General features: G+C 47.3%; 1 protein-coding gene across 2 annotated transcripts; it reads right to left on the bottom strand.

The window, feature by feature from the left end:
• Window positions 1-5,387: 5,387 nt before the first annotated feature.
• LOC135397087 (uncharacterized) lies at window positions 5,388-24,027 on the bottom strand. 2 transcript variants are annotated; one of them, XM_064628422.1, is made up of 12 exons: window positions 23,915-24,027; window positions 22,989-23,033; window positions 22,885-22,923; window positions 22,514-22,555; window positions 20,281-20,363; window positions 17,705-17,845; window positions 13,460-13,626; window positions 13,117-13,332; window positions 12,229-12,326; window positions 8,849-8,963; window positions 7,533-7,820; window positions 5,388-6,147 (listed from the first exon to the last, which is right to left on the bottom strand). In XM_064628422.1, exons 5-12 carry the CDS (start codon window positions 20,291-20,293, stop codon window positions 6,004-6,006), a joined length of 1,182 nt encoding a protein of 393 aa, XP_064484492.1. In that variant the 5' UTR covers window positions 20,294-20,363; window positions 22,514-22,555; window positions 22,885-22,923; window positions 22,989-23,033; window positions 23,915-24,027; the 3' UTR covers window positions 5,388-6,003. The 2 variants fall into 2 exon arrangements, with proteins under 2 accessions (XP_064484492.1, XP_064484494.1); XM_064628424.1 differs by lacking the exons at window positions 20,281-20,363; window positions 22,514-22,555; window positions 22,885-22,923; window positions 22,989-23,033; window positions 23,915-24,027 and having other exon boundaries at window positions 17,277-17,797.
• Between the last annotated feature and the right edge of the window lie 261 nt (window positions 24,028-24,288).

The raw sequence follows: 24,288 nt of genomic DNA, 5'->3' as shown, positions 1-24,288 counted from the left end.
TCTTCTTGGTGAATTATTCACCTGGCGGATGGATGGGACATATATCCCTGTATCAAGGAGGGATTAGTTGCAGCAATTAGAAAAGTAATTAGCACAGATATTTCAATCAACTTTTTAATTACTGACTTTAGGGAGAGCACGTTGCAATTGCAATATTAAAGCCTGATCACCACGTGACCGCTCATGAAGCGCTAAAATAATCTCAGCGCGTGCTATAGACTCAATTATTTCACCTCGGCCTTCCGCTGGAAACAGAAAGTGATCGCCAAAAGAGCAACGGTGACGTCGATACTGAAATACGTCATACGCGTTGTTGGCAAACCCTTATCGGGGCATGTTTCACGATCTTTTTTGTTTTGTTTTTCTGCTTCCTTCCTTTCGTTCCTTCATGTGTTCCCAGCCAAGCAGCACAATGTACTGAAAGACTAGTGCAATAGGGGTGGACGAGTACGTGGAAGGCCTTGAACAGACTCGTCAAACTAAAGAACTGATAAGTCAGATACCCTCCACTAGAGCCCTGCACGGGCCGACTTTTCCGGGCCCGACCCGGCCCGGGCGCATCGAAAGATGGCCCGGCCCGACCCGGGCCCGGACCTTCATATTTTTATGCGGCCCGACCCGGCCCGGTCCGGTGACCCAGTGACTAGAGCCCGGCCCGGCCCGGAATCTAAGCAAATAGAGCCCGGCCCGGTGACCCGGCGAGTAGATCCCGGCATAGAATTTCCAGCGCGACGTACGCGTTTCTGGCGATTATCAAACAAATTTATCAGTAGATTTATAAGGAGAGAAGACAAACATACAAGTGATGGCGGTTTAACACCATAACCGCACCAGACCAAATTAAATCCAGAACGTACGCGGGCATGGGCGTTATCGCTACAGTGTTAAGATTTTGCGGAGGTAGAGGATGCTGTCGACAAACTCCTTCTCCCAGTCCATACCCCTCTCACCAAGCTTTGCAAAGTGATTGTGAAATACGTGAGGAGTGACGAGCAATGTAAAGTGGCTTTCAGAATGTTCTAGAGGGTCGAATCATATGCCTAATGCAGTATCCCTTGCTTGTCTTTGCAAAATATGCACAGGAATGACGCAAGAGCATGTTGATATGACCTAATGCATCTCCATTGTGTGGAATTAGCTGCGTGGCCCGGCCGGGCCTGACTCTCGGAAACATATTTTCGGCGCGGGCCCGGCCCCGGCATGGCCCGCGGTGGTGGCGTATTTTGTCGGCCCGGCCTCGGCCCGGCCCGGAGCACACAGCCAATAACAAGCCCGGCTCGGCCCGCGGGCCAGGTCGGGGGCCCGGGCCTGTGCAGGGCTCTACCTTCCACCCCTATTGCACTCGACTTTCAGTACATTGTGCTGCTTGGGTAAAGAACATTGATAAGCCACATACCGTCCATCCCCATTGCACTCCAGATTCAGTACATTGTGTTGCTTGGGCATTCGCCTGCCGTATCAGTCATTTCATCCTGCCGGACACAGCTCTTGCCCTTCCCCGGTACGACACGGCATGATATGTTGTGGTGATACGCAAAGCTGTTTCATAATCTTTCATTCCAGACAGAAAAGTAGTATACATCGCAATCTGCAGACTCTGTTAGGTTTTAGGGGTATGGTTAGATTCATGTCTAACTTGGTCACCACATGTCCACATGTAGTGTATGTAAGGAAAAAAAAGAGTAATTACTTTTTTTACGCAGAGTAATTACTGAGCCGTGAATTAATCCTATGGTGTTCCATCAGTCCCGCTCGCGCGTTCAACTAAGCAGCAACAGTTTACAATCTTATTTTTCTTGTTTCCAGAACAAAAGCCGCGGAAATGTTACACCTCATGAGTGCACAGCTGATAATATGACTGGAGAGCTAGCTTGGACCTACGACTTGGACACGAAGACATGTGAACCTATTTTTAACAGCTGCTTTCTACAAGGTGTGCGCCGATAAAGTAGCCCCACTTTTATGCACATAACGCGTTGCCTCCTTTCATTACGAACTTCCGGTGGCGCACGACGACACCTTGACGCAATCGAAAAAAAAAAAAAAAGAAAGTGGCAATAAACTCTACTCTCCGTGCGTTTCAAATAGTGCATGACAGTCCACACAGTTCCGTCCACCGGGGGTGCCGGGGGTGCCACCGGCGCGGAAACCGAAATGAATAAACGCCACAGAGATGCTCATTTCTTTTATTAATGCCATAACATTTTTGCGGTACCCCCTCAGAAATTCCTGTGGTCATCCTGTGGCCGATGTGGCGATTGATGGCGCCCCCGTGGGCACGGAAAACAAAACAAGACCATACAAAATCTTCAATAATCGCTGGGATCCACGGACCTGTGCAGGAATAGTTTATGGCTCTGTAACGACCAGTATCAACGAAGCACCCAGCCTTTACGAAGGCAGCCTTCTATGCACGGTTCACTGGAGAGCCGCTAGGAGAAGGTCCACTTTGCGATTCCCTTTCTCCTTCCACCGTTCGTAGCTCTGTCGAATAGTATAAGACGAAACATCCCCTGAAGACTCACGCTGAGATGGTTCTCCATTGTGTGCGTCACCCCTAACATAACGAACGACTCCTCGCAAACTGAATTTTCTGTCACGCGCCAAATACGATTGCAGTACATCTCCACCCATCATGACGTTGGTAGACATATTGGTAGACTGGTTGGTAGAGGGCTGAATTCCACGAATGGGCACTTGTTCGCCGCCTTCTATTGAAAGAAATGTAGGACCGAAGGTCGCATAGCTTTCAGAGACTATCGTAATCCCCTCAAGACCGTGGCTTTTGGGCGCGACCTTGTTCTCCCCTATAGCTCCGAGCGTAGTTCAACTCCACCAAATTGGTGGCGCTGTCGAACACTATGACGTCGTTTGTTTACAAACGGAGAGGTCTATTGTTGCGCTCTCCAGTACCTTGCCTCCGTCCTTTGTCTACTACCCCCTCTATCATACTTATTGTATCTTGTGCTCTTTTTCATGTGACTACTTTTTGTTTCAGTGGATTCAGCAAGGAATCAGCAAGAAGGCAGGAGAACCCACTGACAAGCCACAGGAACTCACCGCGAAGACTGGGGAACCAACTGAGCGGAATTTAATCCACTCTTGCCCACTTACATGCAGAAAATTGCAAGTGGTTCGAAATAGCATGCAATAATGAAGTCGATTCCCCGCGATACCGTCGAGAATTCCATTTAGAGGGCAGAGTGTCTGGCTCTGACTTCATTGCACATCTGCGGCAACACTAGGCAAGTCATCGTTTTTCATTAGTCAACAAAAAGTCATTCATCAAAAAGAAAGAGCACGTTACATTGACAACACGAAAGGAACGGGAGAATTACGATCGAAGTAACATTTAATGCACCCTTTTTGTCTTCCCCTCACACATCCAGCTCTGTTTGCGCAACGATACCTCCTGAACGAGCATGTGTAAGAACACATAAGGTTTGTCTGCCGGCATGTTGAACGTGCTGCACTGCTATCTCTGTATGACGAATGCATGTTGAGACACTACGGTGGCATCGGAGGATGAAACCGAAGGAAGGATCACCGTCGAAACAGTGAGACTGAGATTACAACGTCCCGTTCAAGCTAAACCCAACTGCCGCGAAAGCAGAGCAGACTATATGTACACCAGGACGTGACCTCGCTCCGTCGTCGACCAATAGGATCAAACTTCCGTTAATGCATTACGGCTTCACTCATTTCCTCTGAAGGGAGCAGAGCAACGAGGGAGTGAGGGAGCGCGTAGTCCGCGTAGCAGAAAGAAAGCGCATTGATCACATGGAGGACCACTGAACAAAAGACGATCAACAGTATACATGGGCGGACATACTCTCGCTGAGGTCGACTAGCGACGTTTTACATAATGGTCCCCAAAGGCGCCATATAGCTCTGCAGCATTCAGTGGACTGATCCTCTACTAAAGCGCCACGCTCCCCTTGAAATTGCAGCCTTTCGGCTCGCAGCTGTTCCCTCCAGCTTTCCGATTCTTTCAGCACCCCATTCTCACCCAGACACCGGCCGTCATCCGCAGGCATTTGTCGTATGAGCCAAGCCGAGCGACTTACTGTGTCAGCTTCGGCTTTAAGGCGGAATCACTCGCTCCTGTTATGTCAGCTCGTCCCGATGGATGGCGCTGCGAGCAGAGTGTCACGTGATGTTTCTCTCCAGGAGATATCGGAAGTTGTCACCCTCTCCCCTCTTTCATCCCCTCCCTTTCCGCTCCCTTAGCTACGTTGCTACGTTTCTGACTGTTAGCAAGTCTGTCTAGGCGTAGCACCGGTGTCGTGTTACACGGCGTTGGGGAGCCCAGAGGTGGGAGGAAATTTATTGCGTGAAGTTGTTGGTTGCCACGTATTCGCAACCAGGCTCTCCCATACTGAGCACGAACAAAAAGAACGACTGCCTTGCGACTTTCTGCCTTTGACTGTACTGTTGCCAGCCTTGCCTTCCCCCTGTGTTGTCCTCTTCGTACTGTACACCGGCTTGCTTGCGCCATTCTAATTTGCCCAACTCAAAGAACGCTAGCGGAACCTTCCCCAAACGTTATCCCCCCCCCCCTCCCACGCCTACGGACGTCACCCACGTAAATCGTAATACGCGTATTGTTGGGCGAGAAAGTGCGGGGCTGCCACATGTTGGCTGCCCTGTACGCTATGGAAAAAGGGTGCTGCACTAATCATGTAAGAAAACTGTAGTAAGTAAAGCAAAGTAATTCTGTGAATTTCTTATTTTGGAGTGTAACTGCCAATATATCCCTTCGTGTCCGTCTCTCAACACGGTGTCCGGTTACACATAGCCACCTGCGCGTAGGCTGTACCTCCCTTCGGGGCGCGTGTAACAACCTCTACTGACTGAGGACCGTTTCGTGGAACAGTGCTGCAAAACCTGCTGTGTCACAACTGTCTTGTACCGAAATGCCCCAGTCAAACAGCCATCCGCTGCTTTTTGGCATATCCCTTCAACCTATGCATGGTGTTCCACATTCTCAATAAAGAAACAGTAGACAGAAACAAGAGACAAAAAACAAACAAGTGACAGTAGACATATTTCACGGAACTTGTGAAACGAGTATCAGTCTTGCAATGGTGAAATCAAGGTAATGGAAAGTAAGTTCTGGATGGATATTATTTAATCAAAATGCCCCAACCGCTAAAGACAGACTAAGCCCAAACCGTCAAATGTTTGCGTTTGTGAACATGGAGTGTGTCCCCTAATATTACTGTTCCACAACAAACTGCCAACGAGCCAAGAGCTGGAAGAGCCAAATAGTTCACCATGACAAAACAGTCAACAAGGCCCCGAGTTGAATGGGCAGGAGTAGACTGCGTAAACATGGCGCAGCAAATAAGACTAGGAACAGACACAAAGGGGGACAGAACACAGTCTGCAAATTCACAACCGAAGATTTATTGGCAGCAAACGACACAGAGGGCACGACGAACGAGGCCAAGTACACCACCGCCTCCCTTGCGCGCCTCCTCCACCCACCCTCGCCCCAAATGGAAACTGGTTGCGGTGGCAGCACTGCAGTACTTGCTAGCAGACGAAAAATTATTTTATCAAGGTTGGGTACACTAAAATAATTGCTTGAATTAGATTCCCAACAAAGACCTACACGACTTTACACAATTTTCAAGCTGGGCATTCGCCACGGAAGCACTTTGGTGGGCCTTTTTGCGTTCTCCCCATAGGACTACTACCCAGAGAAACAAATATTTCTATAAATTAAACAAAACGGTACAGATAATTGAAAATAGTGTCATTTCGTGTATGATATCTCATAGTATTATCTGACTGCAGTTTAGCGCAGTGCATGGAGCCGCTTGAGGTATAACCTGGAAATATCGAGCCCCATAGGGAATGCATTGAGGTGAGTCCCCCTTGAGCTTTACATGCAGTGACTTGCACTTTTGTCCTCTTCATGTAAACGCAGCGAATGACACATGACACACGTGAACAGGACGACAGAGCAATGCTAGTAAATAGTTCTTCCTGCGGACTTTAGCTATGTATTACATCCGCTATACCCTTCACCCTGCCCAAGCTGACGTCACTACCGCAAGATGTGCCATCAATCATGTCAAATGGGATGTCCGCGAGGAGCACGCCGATCGGGTATTTCACCGTTGTTTTCAGTTGCTTAATCTGAAAAGAAGTAGAAAAGAGTGGCCTGTTAAGATGTTTTGGCGTTATGCACTATGTCAAGAATGCACGCCCTACTGCACAGGGGAATCTGTTAAGCCGCGGTCGAGCGCCACTAGCTCCAGTAGCCTTGAAGGCTTCAGGAATGTAGAATTTTGCTCAACGCATCTCCAGTGGTCACGCCCCAGCAGTTCGGTACCCAAAAATATCATCGGTACCTTGTGTTATCACTAGGCAGTCCCACTGAGCCGCCCTCCATCAACGAAGGGTCAAAATTTAAGGGGAACACGAAACCAGTACTACGAAGCCGAGGAGCCCACAGAGCACGGTGTTCGTCGAGCCCGCCAGCATGATCTCCATCTTGAATGAGTGTGCAATGTCGAGAGAAAAAGTATCGTGCTTCTGAGGCTGTTTTATATCCACTCGGGTCCACCATCCAGCTCCCTTTTGCATGTTTGCATCAATACTACGCAAGGTATTTCAAATGGATCGCAAACTTGACACATACTTCGGATTACCTCATCCTGGGCCATAAACCTCTGCCCAGCACAGATAGCGCATGGTACCAGAGGGTACCCATATACCAAGGGTATCGAAATAGCACAGGGTACCGATGATATCCTTTAGCAAAAGAACTGCCGGGGATAGACTAAGGCCATTGGATCTTTCGGTGTAGAATGACGCAACCCAATTTACTGCATCGCAGTGTACGTTAGTAGGTAGGTAGTGTGTTAGTTGTAGGTAGAATTCCTACCCATCTCAGTAGAGCTGTATATTGCACCCCTTTTCTACTCCAACCAATTTTACCTTTTGGGCCCGCAGAGTAGAAATTGCCGTTCTACCAGCTTAGATAGGAAATTATACCTTTTGGAGCAAACGTGAGAAAGAGGAGCAAAGGAAAGGGTATACCCGCGAAGGAGGGTGCATGCGTGGATTTGCCCGAAATGGTACCATTAACATTGACTCTCCCAAGACCGTTTTCAGTGTCCTCATTAGGGGGAGCTGGCACTGATTGATGAGGTGCACAGGCGCTGCATACGCTGTGCACTGCATCTTTCAGTGTTCTCCGCAAGGCGGCTAGGCCTGCAAAGTGTTCGCATTGCGGACGATATTGAATACTGACTGCAGCTTGTACGGGGTGCTCCAGAAAACGGGTCATTGAATCATAAACCTAGAACTGAGTGGTCCCTGCTCGAAATATCGACCCGACCATTATCTGCAGGAGAAACGTACGAGACACGTGACCATACCGAATGAGCCTTCAGACCCAGGCTTAGTCGCAGTTTAGGTACTTACTTTTGCCTCCATACTGGACTTTGTGTCGAAGGATACCACGCTTCGGCTGGTGTCGAAGGAGTAAGTACTTACGCGAACGTTTAGGTACTTACTTTTGCCTCCATACTGTTCTTTGTGTCGAAGGATACCACGCTTCGGCTGGTGACGTTAAACTTCCTAACCGCCATATTTTGTGTCGTGCCATCGGTACCGCCAGTTGCTCGGCACCAGTTTTGGTAGCTGATTGGGCTTCTGTACTGGCATTTCTGTCCGAAAGCGGAACTGGTGTCACTCACAGTCGTATCGCTAGAGATGACGTGGCTGTATGCAGCCATGCTGAAGGAGACTCCCAACGGCTTGTCCGGAGATGTCACCTTCGACAGGGCGTACGCGGCGTTTTCCTGGTTTGTACAATAAGAAATGAGATCAGCGAAGAACAATGGGGATCATTCTATTTGTGGCGCTTGGGCGCAATATGGATCTGGTCTATGTATCGTAATACAACGTTGTACGGCAAGGACACCGCTTCAGACAATACTTTGTTGAAGTGCGCTGCTATTATAGCTAAGTATATACCTCAAGCAACTTGTCCAAGTATGCACAGTCGTCACGAATCTGTTCGACGACAAGTACAAGGTGTCCACGCAGGCGTGAATAAGGCGCTTCACATGCTCTAGGAGTCATCAGGATTGACACCAGCGACAACTGTGTGACTATGGGATATTTCCCCGATTTCGGATAGGGGGATCCAATAACCGTACGCGCCGATGATTCAGAATATGTCCTCCTCGGCCTGCACGTTTGCATGCACTACGGAGCACTAGGGAGCCTACACTCCCACTAGTCAGGCAGGACTGAGCTGACCCGAACATGGCAGATTGCCGGAACATTGCCGCGAATCAGCTGTTTGATGCCTCTAAATGTTGGTCGGCATAATAAGATAACAAGAGAGCCAAATTGGGTACGAATTGTACCTACAGCTTCCAGTCCAGTCAGCGTTTAGTCCTCTAAACTGTCCCCATAGAAATTGCTGACATCGCAGCGTGTCCCTACAGTTGCGACAGTGCATCGTAACACAGCATGCAAAAACTAGCCGCGGTAATTACGACGACTCTCCGTCTTTAGCGCCACGAAGTGGCTATGACCGGCGACTTGACAGACAGAGAGGACAACAGGAAGAAGTGAGGGGTGGGGGCAGGGAGGTTTGTATGCGTCCTGGACAGACTTTCGGGGGAACTATGCGGACATTGGTCTGGAAAGTCGACCGGAAAATGCAGTGGAAACTTCACAAAGCACAGCTGGTGCTGCGATCCGTCCTACGGACGACGTTCGTTCAGGACGAGGACAGTCCTCGTCCTGATCTTCGCCGCAGCCCCGAACCAACCCAACCCAAACCCAAGGAGATTCTGCCGTGATGATGATTACTTACAAACGTCGCATCGCCTTCTACGTTCCAAGACGAGCTGGCTCGTATTTTACAGTTGTCGTAATCGACGATCTTTTGCCACAGCTTGTTGTGAGTAATCACAACGCCGATGTGGACGCTGCACATAGAAGACATACAATTAACACGACTCCGCGTGAGGCGTTCGTTCTGAGGCAGCAGTGCCCTGTGCTACACGACAGTCTGTTCCGTACGAAGACACATCGCTCCAAGGTATGGAGTTTGAAAAACGCAAGGAGAATTGCTCGTAACTATCACGTATGCAAGAACCGTACCGCATGCGTTACAGCAGCAAAACAACGTCGATAATAACCCCTCTTGTTGATCAGGTAGGTCACCACGTTCATTCAGGTTCAGGCCAACTGAAAGCGGCCCTTGTTTAGCCAATGAAAAGGTGCAGAATGAAAAAAAACGGTCTTTCAAGGTTTGTCAGTGCTGAATCAAATGGTATACCTTGCTTGGATAAATCGCGAAGAAATTCGCCTTATACCCTGACCACAATGATCGTTGACATCAATGTCCGTTGAACATGCACGTAGCGCCACCAAGCGCATTCAAGCAACAGCAGCATTGTGAACGGCATGTCAATCTGTCCACAAACAGGATCTCGACGTGAGAATTTATTCCTCTATTTCACGCGCCTATCTCAATTTGCGAGGGATCTGTCGTTCGAAATCTGGACGCGGGTGTCATTTTACAAGGCACTACCGGACTGACTGGCAGACATCGTATGATAATGAACCATTAAACGTTCCCAAACGTCGCGTTACAATTGCGTAACCGTCAATTTAGCATTTTGCACTTGGCTGCAATATTTGAACGTTCGCCGTGGCCTCCCTGATGTACATATTTTCTCATTCGTACTCGTACTGCATATGCATAATGTTGCTCTCTCTGGAGTTCTGCGTTCCCCTGAATACGAGGTAACGGTTACTGCAGCCTTTGCGAATTTTCGTGTTTTTTTTTTTTTCTGGCAAGACAATACATACGGACAACACGGAATCAGCCGCGCCGTATGTATGTATATCTTCGTCTCCTCAGCGCAGAAAAGTAATCCCCTGTATGGAGGCTTACCCGCTCTGCTCAGCCTGTGCCGAGGTTGTAGTTTTGAACGAAAATATGAAGCAGAAAAAAAAAAAGAATAAACAAGAAAAGTGACATTGCTGGACATCACGTCACGTCACATCACGCTGGATACCGCACGTGTTGAATTTGAAAGTGCATTACTGAGGTGAGAGACTCAGGAGTACCCAGGAGACTCAGGAGTAGCGTCCCGCGGCACGCGAGCGCCACGGCGCAGTCACAAAAGGTTCGAGGAATTAGGATCAGACAGTTTCTCCGAGCAGCGCCGCTTGAGAACCTGTCAATCACAGTTTCGGTCCTCTGATTGGTCTGCTTTTTACGAAGCGGGCCACCATGACACCTTATTGCCATCCAAAATGTCGACGAAAACAAACTCGGTGAAGCGGGGGATTTCGTGACAAAAAATTTTCAGAGTACTGATTTTACGCTGTAAACGTACATCCTCATATACCTTTCTCGGAAATTATTTTCAACTTGTGCTCATCCATCGACATCTAACTGAAAATAATGTAGATTAAAAATCATACTGACAACAGAATGTGTCCCAGCAGGTGGTTCTGCCGGGGACTCTTTGTACAACAACGTAAGCAGACTACATTTCCCGACGTGCCTTACGCTCCCTAGGTGGCGTTCATGAAATTAGCACCAAAAATTCACTAGTTTTGCAGATTGCAAGAGGTATCCATTTCAATCCCATCTAATCCACTTGCCACCCAAAATGGCGCTGCTCATATTGGATACAGGCAGAAATAGTCAGGTTAGGTTGATTGATAGCGCCCCATATTTCAAGACTTCATTAGTCGGAAAGCTGACAAAGTGGGTGGAGCTTCATATAGGCATGACCCATGGCCAGACTCCCTTTTAATATGCACATATAATGCACATATATAATGCACATGCGTTGAAAGGTTACCTCCGTATTCAATAGACGCCGCTCACCACTTGCATAGCGCAGAGCCATTTATAGCGAGAGTTTGGCCATTCCTTGACCTTTTGCCGCCTCATGGGAGGAGCTTATTTTGACGTCAGAGTCGTCGTTGCGCAGCCCAAAAAGCCTAAATTCCTGCGGAATCCCCTTATCAGCCATCTAGTCCGCGCCATACTGATGCTGTCCGCCAGCTGGACGACACTTTCGTGGCCGTGTTGAATGCAATCTACAGGAATAACCGACTTATGACCCACTGGCGCCAGTGCTAAGGGGGCTTTGTTGCCCAACAGAAAGAAAGGATTTCGAAGCAAGAAGTACGCACGTGTCCTCTCCTTGGATTGTAAACAACGATCAGCATCAATATGGCGTCTGCGACCGGTTGACGACTGGATAACAATGGAGCACGACGAGGGAGGTCGCCCAGCCGTGATGTCGCATGACGGGCTTTAACCGGCCAAACTCTATAAACTGCTCTGGCATAGCGCAGTACCGTGTACTAAAAGGGAGTCTGGCCATTAATGGAACCTACCTATTTTATTGGGGCTCCACCCACTTTTTGAGCTCTGACCAATCGCAGGTAGAAAAACAGTTCCCTATTATTACCTCCATCCAGTATTTATACTTCACCCTTATTTACTGGGTGCCACCGTTCTCGAGAAACTGGATGAATTTCGATGGAAACGGATACCACTGGTGACACCAAAAGGACGGATTTTGCGCCCACTTTTATCAACGCCATCTGCATGGAGAGAGGCATGTTGGGAAGGCTCAGAACTGCAGAAATAGTTGCTGGCAGAAGAGATTGGCCAGGAGAGCGGTTAAACCGCCGTTCGTAGCAGACGACTGCCGCTGTGAACTGTTTAAATCACGTAACATTAAGTAGATCGAACAAAAATGAGGAAAGATGCATGTATAAATACAATTCAATGATATAATGCAAAATCCTAGGTATCCTTTGGCGTCTTGCTACTATCCTGGCATCGCCGTTTTAACTAGGCCTAACCTTAGCTACGAAACATTCGCGTAAATGATGGCGCGAAAAGTACAGATTTTGCAGATGCGTACACGAGGATATATACTCACAGTATGGAAGTCACAGCATGAAATTTCAGCTTCGCCGTTCCAAGCACCACCCTCCATTTTGAAGAAAATTTCGAGTCATGACGGCCCCCATGGAAAACGGCAACCAATGAAATGAGCCCAACTGTGACTGCCAGGTCGAGCCTCTTTTTTACGCTCCTCCCAATGGCAGGACTCCCTTTTAATATACTGCACTGGCCTTCGCGTATTAGCGCGCTTATTTATACCAGGAGGACACGAGAGGGCACTGGTGCAAACAAAATTTCCAACTTACTTGCCGAGAAACGCTGCGAGGCCCTCGAATTTTGCCGCTTTCGGGATTCTGAAGGCGCCAAAGTAGTGGACATTCTCCTCAGATATCGAGTCTAGGGCCTGCGGATAAAGACAGAAGTTGGATACTTCGCATGTCACTTGCTATGCTGAGTTTCAACATGCTCAGTAATACGCAAATACTGAAGTTATTAGCATTTAGATAACATCAGAGCAAAAATGCAGGAACATTGGGGTTAAGTAATAGTTGACACATTTGGTATCAGCACCCAGCTGTGACATTGCAGGAGGCATCCTCGCCATGGTAGCACTAGTGGAAGTAGTAATAGTAGTGGTAGAAGTAGTGCCATGAGCGGAATGGTACGGGTTCCCTCGCCGGGTTCGGGCGCCAGAGCTCGACACGGGAGTTTCGACCAGTGCAAGTACATTTCAAAGTACTAGGGAGATGCAAGATGTCGCATCTTGAAGAGGGAAACAAAACGGCAGGTGCCTCGTCCATAGACCAGCTCAGTTTTTGCACTGTGTTCGCTCTAGTTTGCATAGCGCCACCTGTCGGTGCGGTGGCGAATTTTGATAACCTGTGATGTCATCATATCATGTTTGATTAAATGCTGCAACATAAGCCGCCTAATTTATAACTGCTCAGGCAACCAGTTGTGCTATAGTGGATACATCCGATTAATTCATCCTGGCATCATATATGCCATCAAAAAGGAGGGCAGCAATCAAATTTATATTTCCCATTTTTTTTGTGTTTGCATTCCTAGTCGGGTACTTGATGAAGAAGTACTTCAAAAAGTACTACACTGCACTACAGTGTACACAACTGGAAAAGCACGCAGGAAAATAATTCATGCACACAATGCATATGAGTGCGTTGCGGGATACTTACAGTAAAAAATGTTTTCAAAGAACTGGTGACCTTGGCCTGGTCAGCCTGTACTGTGGGAATATCTACCCCCGTTACACCGCAGGCACGAACACCCGCCTGGAAAAGGTCCTTCAGCGCTTTCTGCACTGGTTGTTTACCCACGAGCCCAGACATATCGGCCAGATATGCTCCCATGAACGATATCCCAGGCTTTGGTGTGGGCTGTGATTTGATGAACTGCGAACCGATAAATATGTAGTTAGTTGAAATAGCAAAAACAAACTAACCGGTGTTGCATAAGACGCCACCAGCGATGCCAGAGCACTCGTACAGAATACAAAGAACGGTAACAGAGCATACGGACCGATTGGAAGGCGGCCCAAGCTTCGTAGTCTTGTGTCGGGATGACTTTGTCATTGTAGATAAGAAGATTGTCAAAGACAATGTAGTCGCATGGCACATCCTTGAACGCGGCATAGTCCTTAAACATCATGCTTACGGTGCACATGACGAAGTTTTTCTGCGGAGCCGCTGAAAAAGAACTGCTTGTGAAAACCAAAATCTCTGGCAATTACGCTTAAATTAAAACTGGGTTCGTTGGGTTACAGATCGTTCCTCATAAACAAGTGCAGCAGCACTTATGGCAACTGTCCTCATAAGCCTTTATGAACCCAGCTCTAGATAATGCATCATCAGGTCATCATGTTAAAACTTTGGGAATGTAATAGCATACACACATATGAAGGCGTGGCCAACCGTATGCCCCACGGCTCAATTCGAAGCTCCAAATAGGGAGGGCGCAGTAATAGTAATTCCCCATGGTATGAGTTTTTGCAGGATCACGAGGATTATTCACTGCCACCGTATGTGTCACCTAAACTAACCACTACGCAATGCGAGCTCAACTACATAGGAGCACCCCCCCTCGTTCATGTCAACTAAAGAACAAGTGGAATACTAAGCCGTAAGCAGAGGTGGACTGGATTGTGGGACCCGATCTTGGGACCCATTATCCTCTAACGCGCGTTATATGCTTCCTTCGGCCGTGATTCTCAACGAGCTCTTGCGCGAGTGTATCACAGCTGCGATCGACTTGTGATGTGCCATAGCATATTCTCATGATTCAGCCGTAATAAATGTGAACAATTTACGGTATATTGGTAACGTAATTGGTACACACACACACGGTTGAACTCGTCGCGGGCATGGCAGCACTCCAAGGCAAAGCCCTCAACAGAAAAGAAAATTTACTAGAGTAGAGTTCTACTAGAGTCACCAACCAAGATGCTCTCCATATCCTAAAGGGGTCCTGCCATCCCTGCCATCTCCATATCATTGGCCACTCTCACGTATACTCTCTGCACACAAACATCCCAGCTGTCAAGGAGCAATGATGCGGCATATGACTTCATTGCTCATTTAAAAAATATCTGGCACGAGGCCTACTAGGAGTTGGAGACATGGGTTGTTAAAACGATGTTCGAACGAGTGTTGAATTGTCGCCCAACGGGGTGAATGATGTTGGCGCATGCAAATGGATGACAGGCTACGCCCACGGTATGTGTGTAGCGGCAGTGTGTATGTGCCTTTAATTTGGAAGGAGATTTACAATAATGCGGCACATTTAGGTTGAGAAGTCGTTCTGGTATGTGTGACAGTGTGTTGGTATGTGTCGTCTGTGACGCGGAACCCGACGCAACGCGAAACCGCACCATGAAGGGGTTCATTTTAACCGTGATTGCATTCACAACCCCTTTAAATGATGCATTCACTGGCGTAGCCAAAGGGGGTGTCTGGGTCAGTTTGGGAGAGGGAAACTAAGGGAATCCTCCCACACCACCAACCTCACGACCATAGAACAGTCACTACAGCCTCTACCATATTATGCGTGTAGCACACTGCGGCCATGCTGCCATAATGCTGCGAAAACTGCACGTGTCTGACGCCCAGTTGGCCCTGAATATACTTCGGTGTTCCCATTATAATGGGAACACCGAAGTATATTCAGGGCCAACTGACTGCCTCGACTGTACGGCCGCCACGCACATGTGGTGGCTAAACATGAACCGACGCCGCCATTTTTAATAAGTAGGAGAGATAGTGCGTACGCAGTTGAAGCTTGCTATGCCGAGCCGTATTCAATGAAGTACGCATGCCCAAGGGGGAGTCCTCTGATGGCTCTACTGTGGCAAGCAAAGGGAAAAAAAGCATAGCAAGACTGGGGAAGTGTCCGGTTCCTGGCATGGCGCAGAGATAGTATCACGCATATCAGAAATTGGTGGCTGAGACAAGAATGATTGAAGTAAGTCTTTTTTCGGGGACCGTCACTAAACAATCAACCTGCATGACTGCAAGTTCTGTAGGTTTTCTCATCGCAGGCCTGCTGTCATACTTGATACACCTGCTGTTACACCTTTAGGAGGTACTTAAGTTCTACCTGCTACCTCACTCTCTGCAACAAATGGTGGGGTTATTGCTTATGATTCGGTGAGCCAAGCGGGCATACGCCTTTTTGTAGCAATTTGGGCATATGATAATTGCTTTTGCCACTTTGTTACACCATATCAGATGCTATGTTGACCTAGGTGGTCACTATAGAAGTTACCACCTTTTCACACCCTAGTGCAGAGGACAGGCAGAAAGAGTGAAGCTTTGAAGCAAATTAGTTTTAACCACGGCGGCCGCCTGCAGATGGCCGCTAACGAGCATACCCGGCAAAGGTCCATTACAAAGCAGGAAGAGCAGGTATAAAGGGACGGTGGCATCTGTGGGACCCACTAATGGCGTCGGTCGGCAATCTGCGCTTCTTCCGCAACTGCGGAGGCTGATGACAACAAGATCAGTGTGACGTCACTCCCGAGATTACGTTTCTCAGATGAGAAATGCGCCGTTCAGCCACCCACACCGCCACTACTCTGCCGGCACCTGCTCTTGTCACGTATTCAGCGGTCAAACTGCACCACTATTTCGTATGGGATTTTCGATACCGTAGTCAACGGAGAATAGTGACGCCATAGTTTCGAAATGCATTGAAACAGGTGCGGCCGTCCTTTTAAAGCGTCTCACGAAACTTTTCAATGTGTGCCTTGTGCTCCGTAAGAACCCTATAACGAGATCGAAATCAAAACCTCCCTAAAATCACGGAAAGGTAAGCCTATAGAAAGGTGAGGTACAAATTATATTAGGCAGCAATGATGCACCTGAGAAGAAGAAATGAGCTTCGTTTGTAACTTGGTTTGGGTGCCTTGTGTAACTACCCCATCTTTGCTAAGAACGAGTGAGGGCGCCTCCTTGAGAAAAGGAACGCGGACGTGTGTGGGACACTGGACGGCGCCTTCCTCCCACATTTCGTCCTCTCACTTCTCCAGTTACCGAATGACTGTTACGCCGCCGGAGGTTCTACAGCTGAAGCAGCGCCGATCCCAAAGCGTAGATTGTAGTCTCTGAGGCCGGACATAGTGGTATCGAATTCATGGATGGGTTTGCGGACGCTACGGAACCATTGGAAACCAGCTGCATTTGACTGCATTCACATGATGGAAAGTAACTTTGAGGCAGGAACATACAAAGCGACAAGCACAACACAACGCTAATCGAGACAAACAAACTTAGTTCGACACACCAAACCGCTGTCTGGCCTTTTTGATGACCAACATATTTGAACTGTTGCAACAACTTTAGTATGAGCATTTTAACTGATTCACATGCTGCATGCAAATTATTGTATGTAATGCATGTACATGAGCATCACGCGAACGCCACCCCGTGGGGACGTCTTACTACGCCCGTCCCGACCGGCGTAAATGACCGGCGGACAGCTGTTTTGGTGTTAATTATGTCGATGGGATCGTAGCACATAGAAGGGCAATGTGCAAGTATCCGGCGATAGATTCACAACTAAGTACTGAACTTGCCACCGTGGTCATTCATGTATTATGCTACATTGTTTGCAGTGTTTATGTTTGCATAAACCCTCGCTACAACATGTCTTATATACTGTGGATGTTTGTAACTTGGTGTTAGACCTGAAGTGCGGCCTTCTGCACGAAAATTTGTATGCTCTCAACAGACTTTCGACAGACGCTACTTGCTGCTATATATATATATATATACACGGGACGCAGAAACAGGCGACGATACGTACGTCACTTCGTAAGTCATTTCTAAAATATTTTGCATACTCTTTCCAATGCTGTCACTGCGGTGCTGTATAGAAGATCTAGAGCACATTCTTCATTGCCCAGCTGCCCAGCTTCATTGCCCAGCTTCATTGACGAGCTGGACTGTCGCCCCATCACAGAACTGCTTGATCCCTGGCTACATCCAGCCTACCAACGCTCTGCCAACAAAGCCCTCGACCTTCCTGGGTACCACAGAACTTATATCCTGATTGTGAAGGGGCCGGTTATTTCAATTCCCGCATTACCACCACCAGCACTGGGATCCCCTTTCATCCTCTCACAATAAAGTTGTTTTGCATGGAGGTTGTGAGGTTCTAGAAGATGTGCTCTTTGAAATGCTTCGTAGACTTGTTCGTGACAGATTCTGGACCAGTTCTGGAGCGGACTGACTGTTTTATATGGATGGCCCCTAGACAGCTCGTACGTACGAAGTTTGGTTGGGCCAGCAGGCTGTACAGGGACGTCTGATGGGCCGTCTGATGGGCTCGCCGATGGAGCTCCGCTACTGTCCCCCCCAGAGTCTTTGGGTGGTTCAGCGCTGTCATCATCGCCGCCGCTTGCGCCAGTGTCTGAAACAAAATGCTTTGTAGTCCAGAGCTGAACAACTAACGATTCCACTACCATTGACTATGTCACACGACCGCAGCAAGGAGCAGCAACGAACGGATCATCTGCATGTCTGCTTGAGGTTTCACCAGATGGAGAAATAAAGCAGCTTTTAAACCAACGGAAACACCACAAATAGGGAAAACAGCACAGCCAGTAGTATAGGGTTGACACACACCACCTCAGCACCAACTTCGAGCCCTCTTCAGAGAGGGGAACGCCCATAGGTTGGCTGCTAGCGCGTACACGAACAGAGAAAAATCCCTCGGGGCTTGACGTCGTAACCAATGACACAGATCGAAAACGGATCACCAAATGACCTAGCCAATCACCGTTCAGAATGACACCATTCTGTCTGCACGTGCCGCAAGCAGTTTCCAAAACCTGGGATTTATGCAAATCGTGCATTTATCACCAGTTAATTTCCAGAGCACCATTGTTAAGCCCTACTCTCAAGTCACGCGTGATAACAGCATAGCTCTCCCTATCGTCACGCATTAGGAGGTCAAGATCAGGTGGCAGTTCCTTCTGCTGAATCGGTCACACAAAAGAAAAAGGCCTTATATGATACCGTGAAAGACTATTGCCCAACCTAGGCTCTCGCCTCAGGGGTCTCAAATACGCGGACCGCATCTAGCCCGCAAACGGTTACGCTGTGGCAGAAGGGTATATCTGCCCCTGTACGTGTTAGGCAGCACGTATGTATGTCAGCAACGCTGCTTCTCTTTGCTCGCGGACCTCAACATGTTACCTTACACAACCTGGTATAATCGCATAATCGCAACTAATGTGAGGGCTCAATTCCCACTAAGCGGTGGGGTCTCGCAAGGAACAGGGGTGTAGAGAAGAAAACAAACGGAGACCGTATTTTCATTTGTGAGGAGTGATATTAAATTAAAGTAGTAAGGAGTACTGTAGTAGTTGTGACAGTAATAGTAGTAGTATAGAGAGGGTAGTAGTAAGAGGAAACGAGCAGTGGCGGTTCCAGGGCTCGATCCCCCCCCAAAACGCCCCCATTACGCGCTCCAACAAAGAAACCGCAAGAAAAAAGAGGGTCTGGACTCGCCCATGGAACGAGCTGGTGTAATGGACCTGTAGAGCCTTAGGTAGAGCCTTAGGTAGAGCCTTAGGCAGAGCCTTAGGTAGAGCCTTAGGCAGAGCCTTAGGTAGAGCCTTAGGTAGAGCCTTAGGTAGAGCCTTAGGTAGAGCCTTAGGTAGAGCCTTAGGTAGAGCCTTAGGTAGAGCCTTAGGTAGAGCCTTAGGTTTTTTAGGTAGAGCCTTTTACCCCGGTTTTTATATGTTGATTTGGTTGTCTCAGTGCATTCTATGCTAATAGCAGAGATTAAGAACAACGGGAGATTGAGAAAGGCTTCGCTAATGACGCCATGCGTCGCAAGGGGGGGGGGAGAGCTGAATTTGCTAAATACAAATACCCAGTTTTCAGTTATTTATTCACTGAACCGGGACAAGGGTCAAATACTTCCTATCACCCCTAAATAACAGGGGCTTAAACACAACCAGTTTTGTAGTTTCAGTTTTCAATTTTGTTGGTTTGATATGCTGAAGGTCTCACTGCTTGTTTCTCCTTTTTCTAATTTGCCCTTCAAACCATTCTTTCATTTTGGGCATTTTGCACTTCGACATAACCCTGAATTTTCTGGCCGAGCCTTTGCGATGGCTAGATCTACGTTATATTTCACTTGCTACGCCGGGACTGGGAGGTGACGCGGGTTCGAATCCTGTCACCGGCTGTGCTGCCTGAGGTTTTCCGAAGACTTTCCAGACAAATGTCGACACAGTTCCCCCTGAAGTCGGCCTAGGACTCATACTAACCCCCCGGTCCCCCACTCCTTCCTGGTGCCCTCCTCTCCATCTGTCTGCGTCTGTACGCCTCTCATAGCCACAGTTGTTTCGCGGCGCTAATTTATATTCCGCTATGCCTTACAAACTCCCCTACTACTACTACTACTACTACTGTTCCCTACTGATGTGTCCTAGAAAAGCAAAAAATTTCTTCCTTTTTCTTTTGTGTCTCGCTTTGTTGGAGAACACTGTGCGGCGCTGCCAACTATGCCCCATTTCCGCTTTTGCGGTTCCTTCTCGTCAGGTTTCAGACATGATTCACACTTCCCGCATATTTGTTACAGTTCACCGCAGAATTATTACGTCGAAGGCTTTGCTCTCAGGGAGCGTCTCGATTTGAATTAGATGTGTCCTTGCCCCTGCATCACATTTGATGTGGTATCACTGCCCCAAAAATCGAGGCACAATTTTGCACACGGCTCTGCAATATTCAACATGAACTGAACTGCCTTGTTCACCAAACGTTCGCCTTGTTTTAATCTGCCTCAGAGCACATCGCACAAAGTTTTCAAAATGATCTCCTCAGAGTACTCACCTTTGCCCATCATAATGAAGGCACCGACTCCAACTGCCGCAATGCACAAAAGTGCCACTGCGATGATTACTTTTTTGCTGCCTCTGAAAAACATGTACATGTTACATGTAGTAGTATAGAGAGTGCTGATGCAAGCTAGAACAAACAGACGTTCGCAGCTAATTATTTATTATTAATTATTATTATTATTATATTATTAATTTTATTAGACCTCTATCCGAGAAACGTCGTCGTGACGTTGGTAGACAGACTGAAACTGAAACAAACTGGAAGGGGAAAGCTGGTTTCTACGAACGGGCAGTTGTTTCGCTCCCTTCTATTAAAGGACAGGAGGACCGAAGGTCGCGTCCCTTTCAGCGACCATCGTAATCCCCTCAAGACCGTGGCTTTCGGGCGAGACCTGTTTCGCCCCTAGCTTCGAACGTAGTTGACTCGAATAATACGACGTCATTTATTTACAAACATTTATTTATTATTTATTTATTATTTACATTTATTATTATTTATTATTATTATTTATTATTATTATTTATTAGTTACATTTATTATTATTAAACATTTATTATTTAAAAGCGCATTTAAATGAATTTAAGCACTTTCGCACTACTGGTTACTGCTCTGCGAAGCAATCAAACTATCGATGGAAGACAAGCTCCGCTATTACGTATTATCGTATTTGAAAACCTGAAACCGAAACTGGTTTGATTTTGCTACGAAGTCCTCGTGAAGTTTCAGTTACGCCTCCATTCATTTTATTTAAGGAATGTAAGATAAGCGCTTACCCTGCGGCTGTAGGAGACAAGGTACATATAGTCAGTAGACATGCTATAGTAGTAGTAGTGAATCTAGCGAACTGGTAAGGAAGTATGAAGGAAATTGCCTCAGGCCGCTAATATTTCGAACAGAGACTCAGTTTTTCCATGAGCAGACTGTTCGAAATACCGGCGGCTGTCGTCCTGAGGCAATTCCCTCTATATAATCAATCAGTATAGTCTGTCCATAAACGTATCAGGCGTGCCACATTAGGTTCAATGCATAAGCAAAATGCAAATGAGCTGGTGTATACTTGACGTTGTCCTTGAGCTTGGGCGAAGGACAAAAGACGTCCTGTGTTGTCAGTTTATGGACAAAAGACACATGTTGCCACGTCTGCCTGTTCCCCTAAGGCTTCTTCAATGTAACAATGGCTGCACAGTTATTGGGTTATTTCATTCTATACATCTCTTGACAACCAAGTATGAAAAGGAAGTTCAAAACGAGAGGTTGAGCGATGCGATCGACGTCTGGCCGTGTAACAGGACTGCATACATGAAAATCAGTTTTCCCGTTAGAGATATGCTATAGTTGGGAATATCACAAAATGTTTACCGCTCCTCGCACGGGAAGAAGTCTTAGGGTGGCAGGCATCTCGAGGAAGGACAAAAGACGACCTGTGCTGTCTTTGTGTTTTGTGTTTTGTCCTTCCCCCAAACTTAGGGACATGTTGCCACATCTGCCTGTTGCCCTTCTTTCCCATGCGTTAAGTGCGGCGGCCATAATCTAGCCAACAGTATAATCTGTCGCTCCTTTCTGATACTGACTGTGAGGAGCTGTAGGCGTTTTGTGCTTTGCGGTGGGCCTTGAATATACGTACGTACGTCTTCCACCTCTAGGCTTCGGGGCACACTAATCATGTCACTGCCTACCCGCATGATATCGTTCCGTCTTCCCACTGTCTTGTTCTCTCATTCGTAATGCCGTTGAACCTGTTGTGTCGCGTTCTGTTGCAGGACGTACGAAGAGACCAGACCTCGAGACAGCCCAAAGACGCCCTGGTGACGTCCGCAAGCGTACGATGGTTAATGATTACCTATGAGCGTTCCATACGCGGCTCCTTGTTCTTTACAACGCAACGCAACGCATACCCCTAATGGAAAACTAATTTTCACGTATAATCAAAATCATCATGTAATATGATAATGTATCATATATATATATAATCAAAATCATGATAATCATCAAAAATGATTTTAGTGTTCACTGATGCGTATGCATTCCTGTTACACGGCCAGACGTCGACCGCATCGCGTGACGTCTATATTTATATAGAATATATTTATATTTATATAGAATATATACTAAATATATCTATATATTTATATAGAATATATAATGCATAGAATGAAATTGAGCACACAATATCTACACAGCCATTGTTACATTGGGATGCAGTTACCACATGTGATGTGCTTACCTTCACCAGCTCCAGAAACACCGGATTGTGACTGGCTGGACTCTGAAAGGAAATTGGCAAATCGGCTAGCGTAAGACAAGGGGCACGAGAAAAATGCCTAAGTTTGCGGGATGCAACAGAAAATTGGGAAAATATTGTACAGCAACGCAGACATGGGCGCACACTATCTGACGACTTTTTTGAGTACGTGCGCCAAATACAGAACGTCAGTTGACATCCTGAATTGGCACGCTACAGTAGCGTGTTGAAGGTCCTATGCAATTTGTGAGTCAGGCAAGCGTTTTGTGCACCAGCTGTCTGAGCTCGTACATCTCGGTATGTACATTACGGTTTGTAAAAATAATACCACTGCCAGAGGCTAATGTTCTTACCCATCCCAGACATCCCAGACATCGATGACATTGCGGACTCTGAAAACGAACAAAGAGCGCGTTATATATGTACTGTAGAGCAACCGAAATTACACTGCACATACCTTCGCCCATCTTTGCAAATCGTAAGTAAGGGTTACTCAAGGAATCTGGAAGATAAGTGGATAAGGTTAACACACTGTACTAAACTAGTCCTAGACAATGTTACTGGCACCTATCATTGGCACATCAGCAGCAAAAGCGATAAACTTGAGAATGCGGAAACGAGCCTGTACTTATACAGGGTGTTTCACGAAAATCCCCCGGCTGAATAATTCGTGAAAAGGTGGGGCTATCGAAGAAATTTCTTTTCGGTAAAGATCCTTGTGGAACCTGTTTTACGCATCGGGACCTCCGCAAAAAATATTGCAAGAAAAAGCCGCCTCGACACTTAGCGATTTTTTCGAGTATGCATGCGAAGTAAAAGTTGATGTTTATCTAAATAGTGGGCGTACGCAAATGAGCCGCTTACTACTCAGTTCATGGCCGATGTCCCAAGATCTTTACCAAAAAGAAAATTTCTTCGATAGGGCCACCTGTTCACGAATTATTCAGCCGGGGGATTTTCGAGATGCACCCTGTATATACCTAAGCCCGCTTAGGGTCATGAAGAATTCCTGCCTATGTCCTGTATTTATATATGAATTGCTATTCACGACTAATCAGGAAGCGAAAACGCTTGCCAGTGAAAGTAGATACAGTGCCTCGATCGACAGATGCTGATGTGGGACAGGGGCTGTTCCACAGAAACGCCCTTCGTGCTCGAGATAGTGGAGCCTCTCAATGCGAGGCTTTCACATTGATCGGTCCATAGTTAGTATACCCTAAAAGGACTACCACTTCCAAATCTATCGCAGGTTTACTCGCCCAATACAACGAATTTATCCAGAAGGAAGAACGATTATTATGTCCGACTGGCTGTTTAGCAACATGGTGCGTAGTAAACCACCACCACCAACCTGAGCAAGGTCAAAAGAGCTGCAGGGCTTACCAAAGACTGCGGAAGCTCAGCTGTGGAACACAATGTCTGGTCTCTGCGGACACGTCCAATGAAGCGTGGGCTGAAACTATGGCATTCACGTTCTTTATTGCGCGCGCAGCGCGTAATCTTCTTCGTTTGGCGAATTCTTCTGCGTCACCTGGCGGAGGCTTTCCTAGAATCCTCCGAAATCTCCAAATCTACCTGCGCATCTACTGACGCATACCATAGAGATTCAGCAGGCTAGATTATCCACACTGACACAAACAGGCGAGTTGGAGTCGCCACGTCGTTTCCGTTTGAGTTCGAGTCCCACCTCTACTTCGAAAGTAGAAAGAGATGAAGTTTGGCAGTGGAAGAAGACAACAACTTCGGCTTCGGCTTCG

The sequence above is a fragment of the Ornithodoros turicata genome, chromosome 6 (assembly GCF_037126465.1).
Source record: "Ornithodoros turicata isolate Travis chromosome 6, ASM3712646v1, whole genome shotgun sequence".
Classification (NCBI taxonomy): Eukaryota; Metazoa; Arthropoda; class Arachnida; order Ixodida; family Argasidae; genus Ornithodoros; species Ornithodoros turicata.
This window is presented reverse-complemented; position numbering and strand designations above follow the sequence as displayed.

What these genes read in the sequence shown, in the direction of transcription:
- LOC135397087 (XM_064628422.1), bottom strand. An exon ending in TGCTGGCCCAACCAAACTTC is followed by an intron (nt 13,627 to 17,704) that starts GTACGTACGAGC and finishes GTTCTTTTTCAG; the next exon opens with CGGCTCCGCAGAAAAACTTC. An exon ending in CTTTGAAAACATTTTTTACT is followed by an intron (nt 12,327 to 13,116) that starts GTAAGTATCCCG and finishes CTTTATCCGCAG; the next exon opens with GCCCTAGACTCGATATCTGA.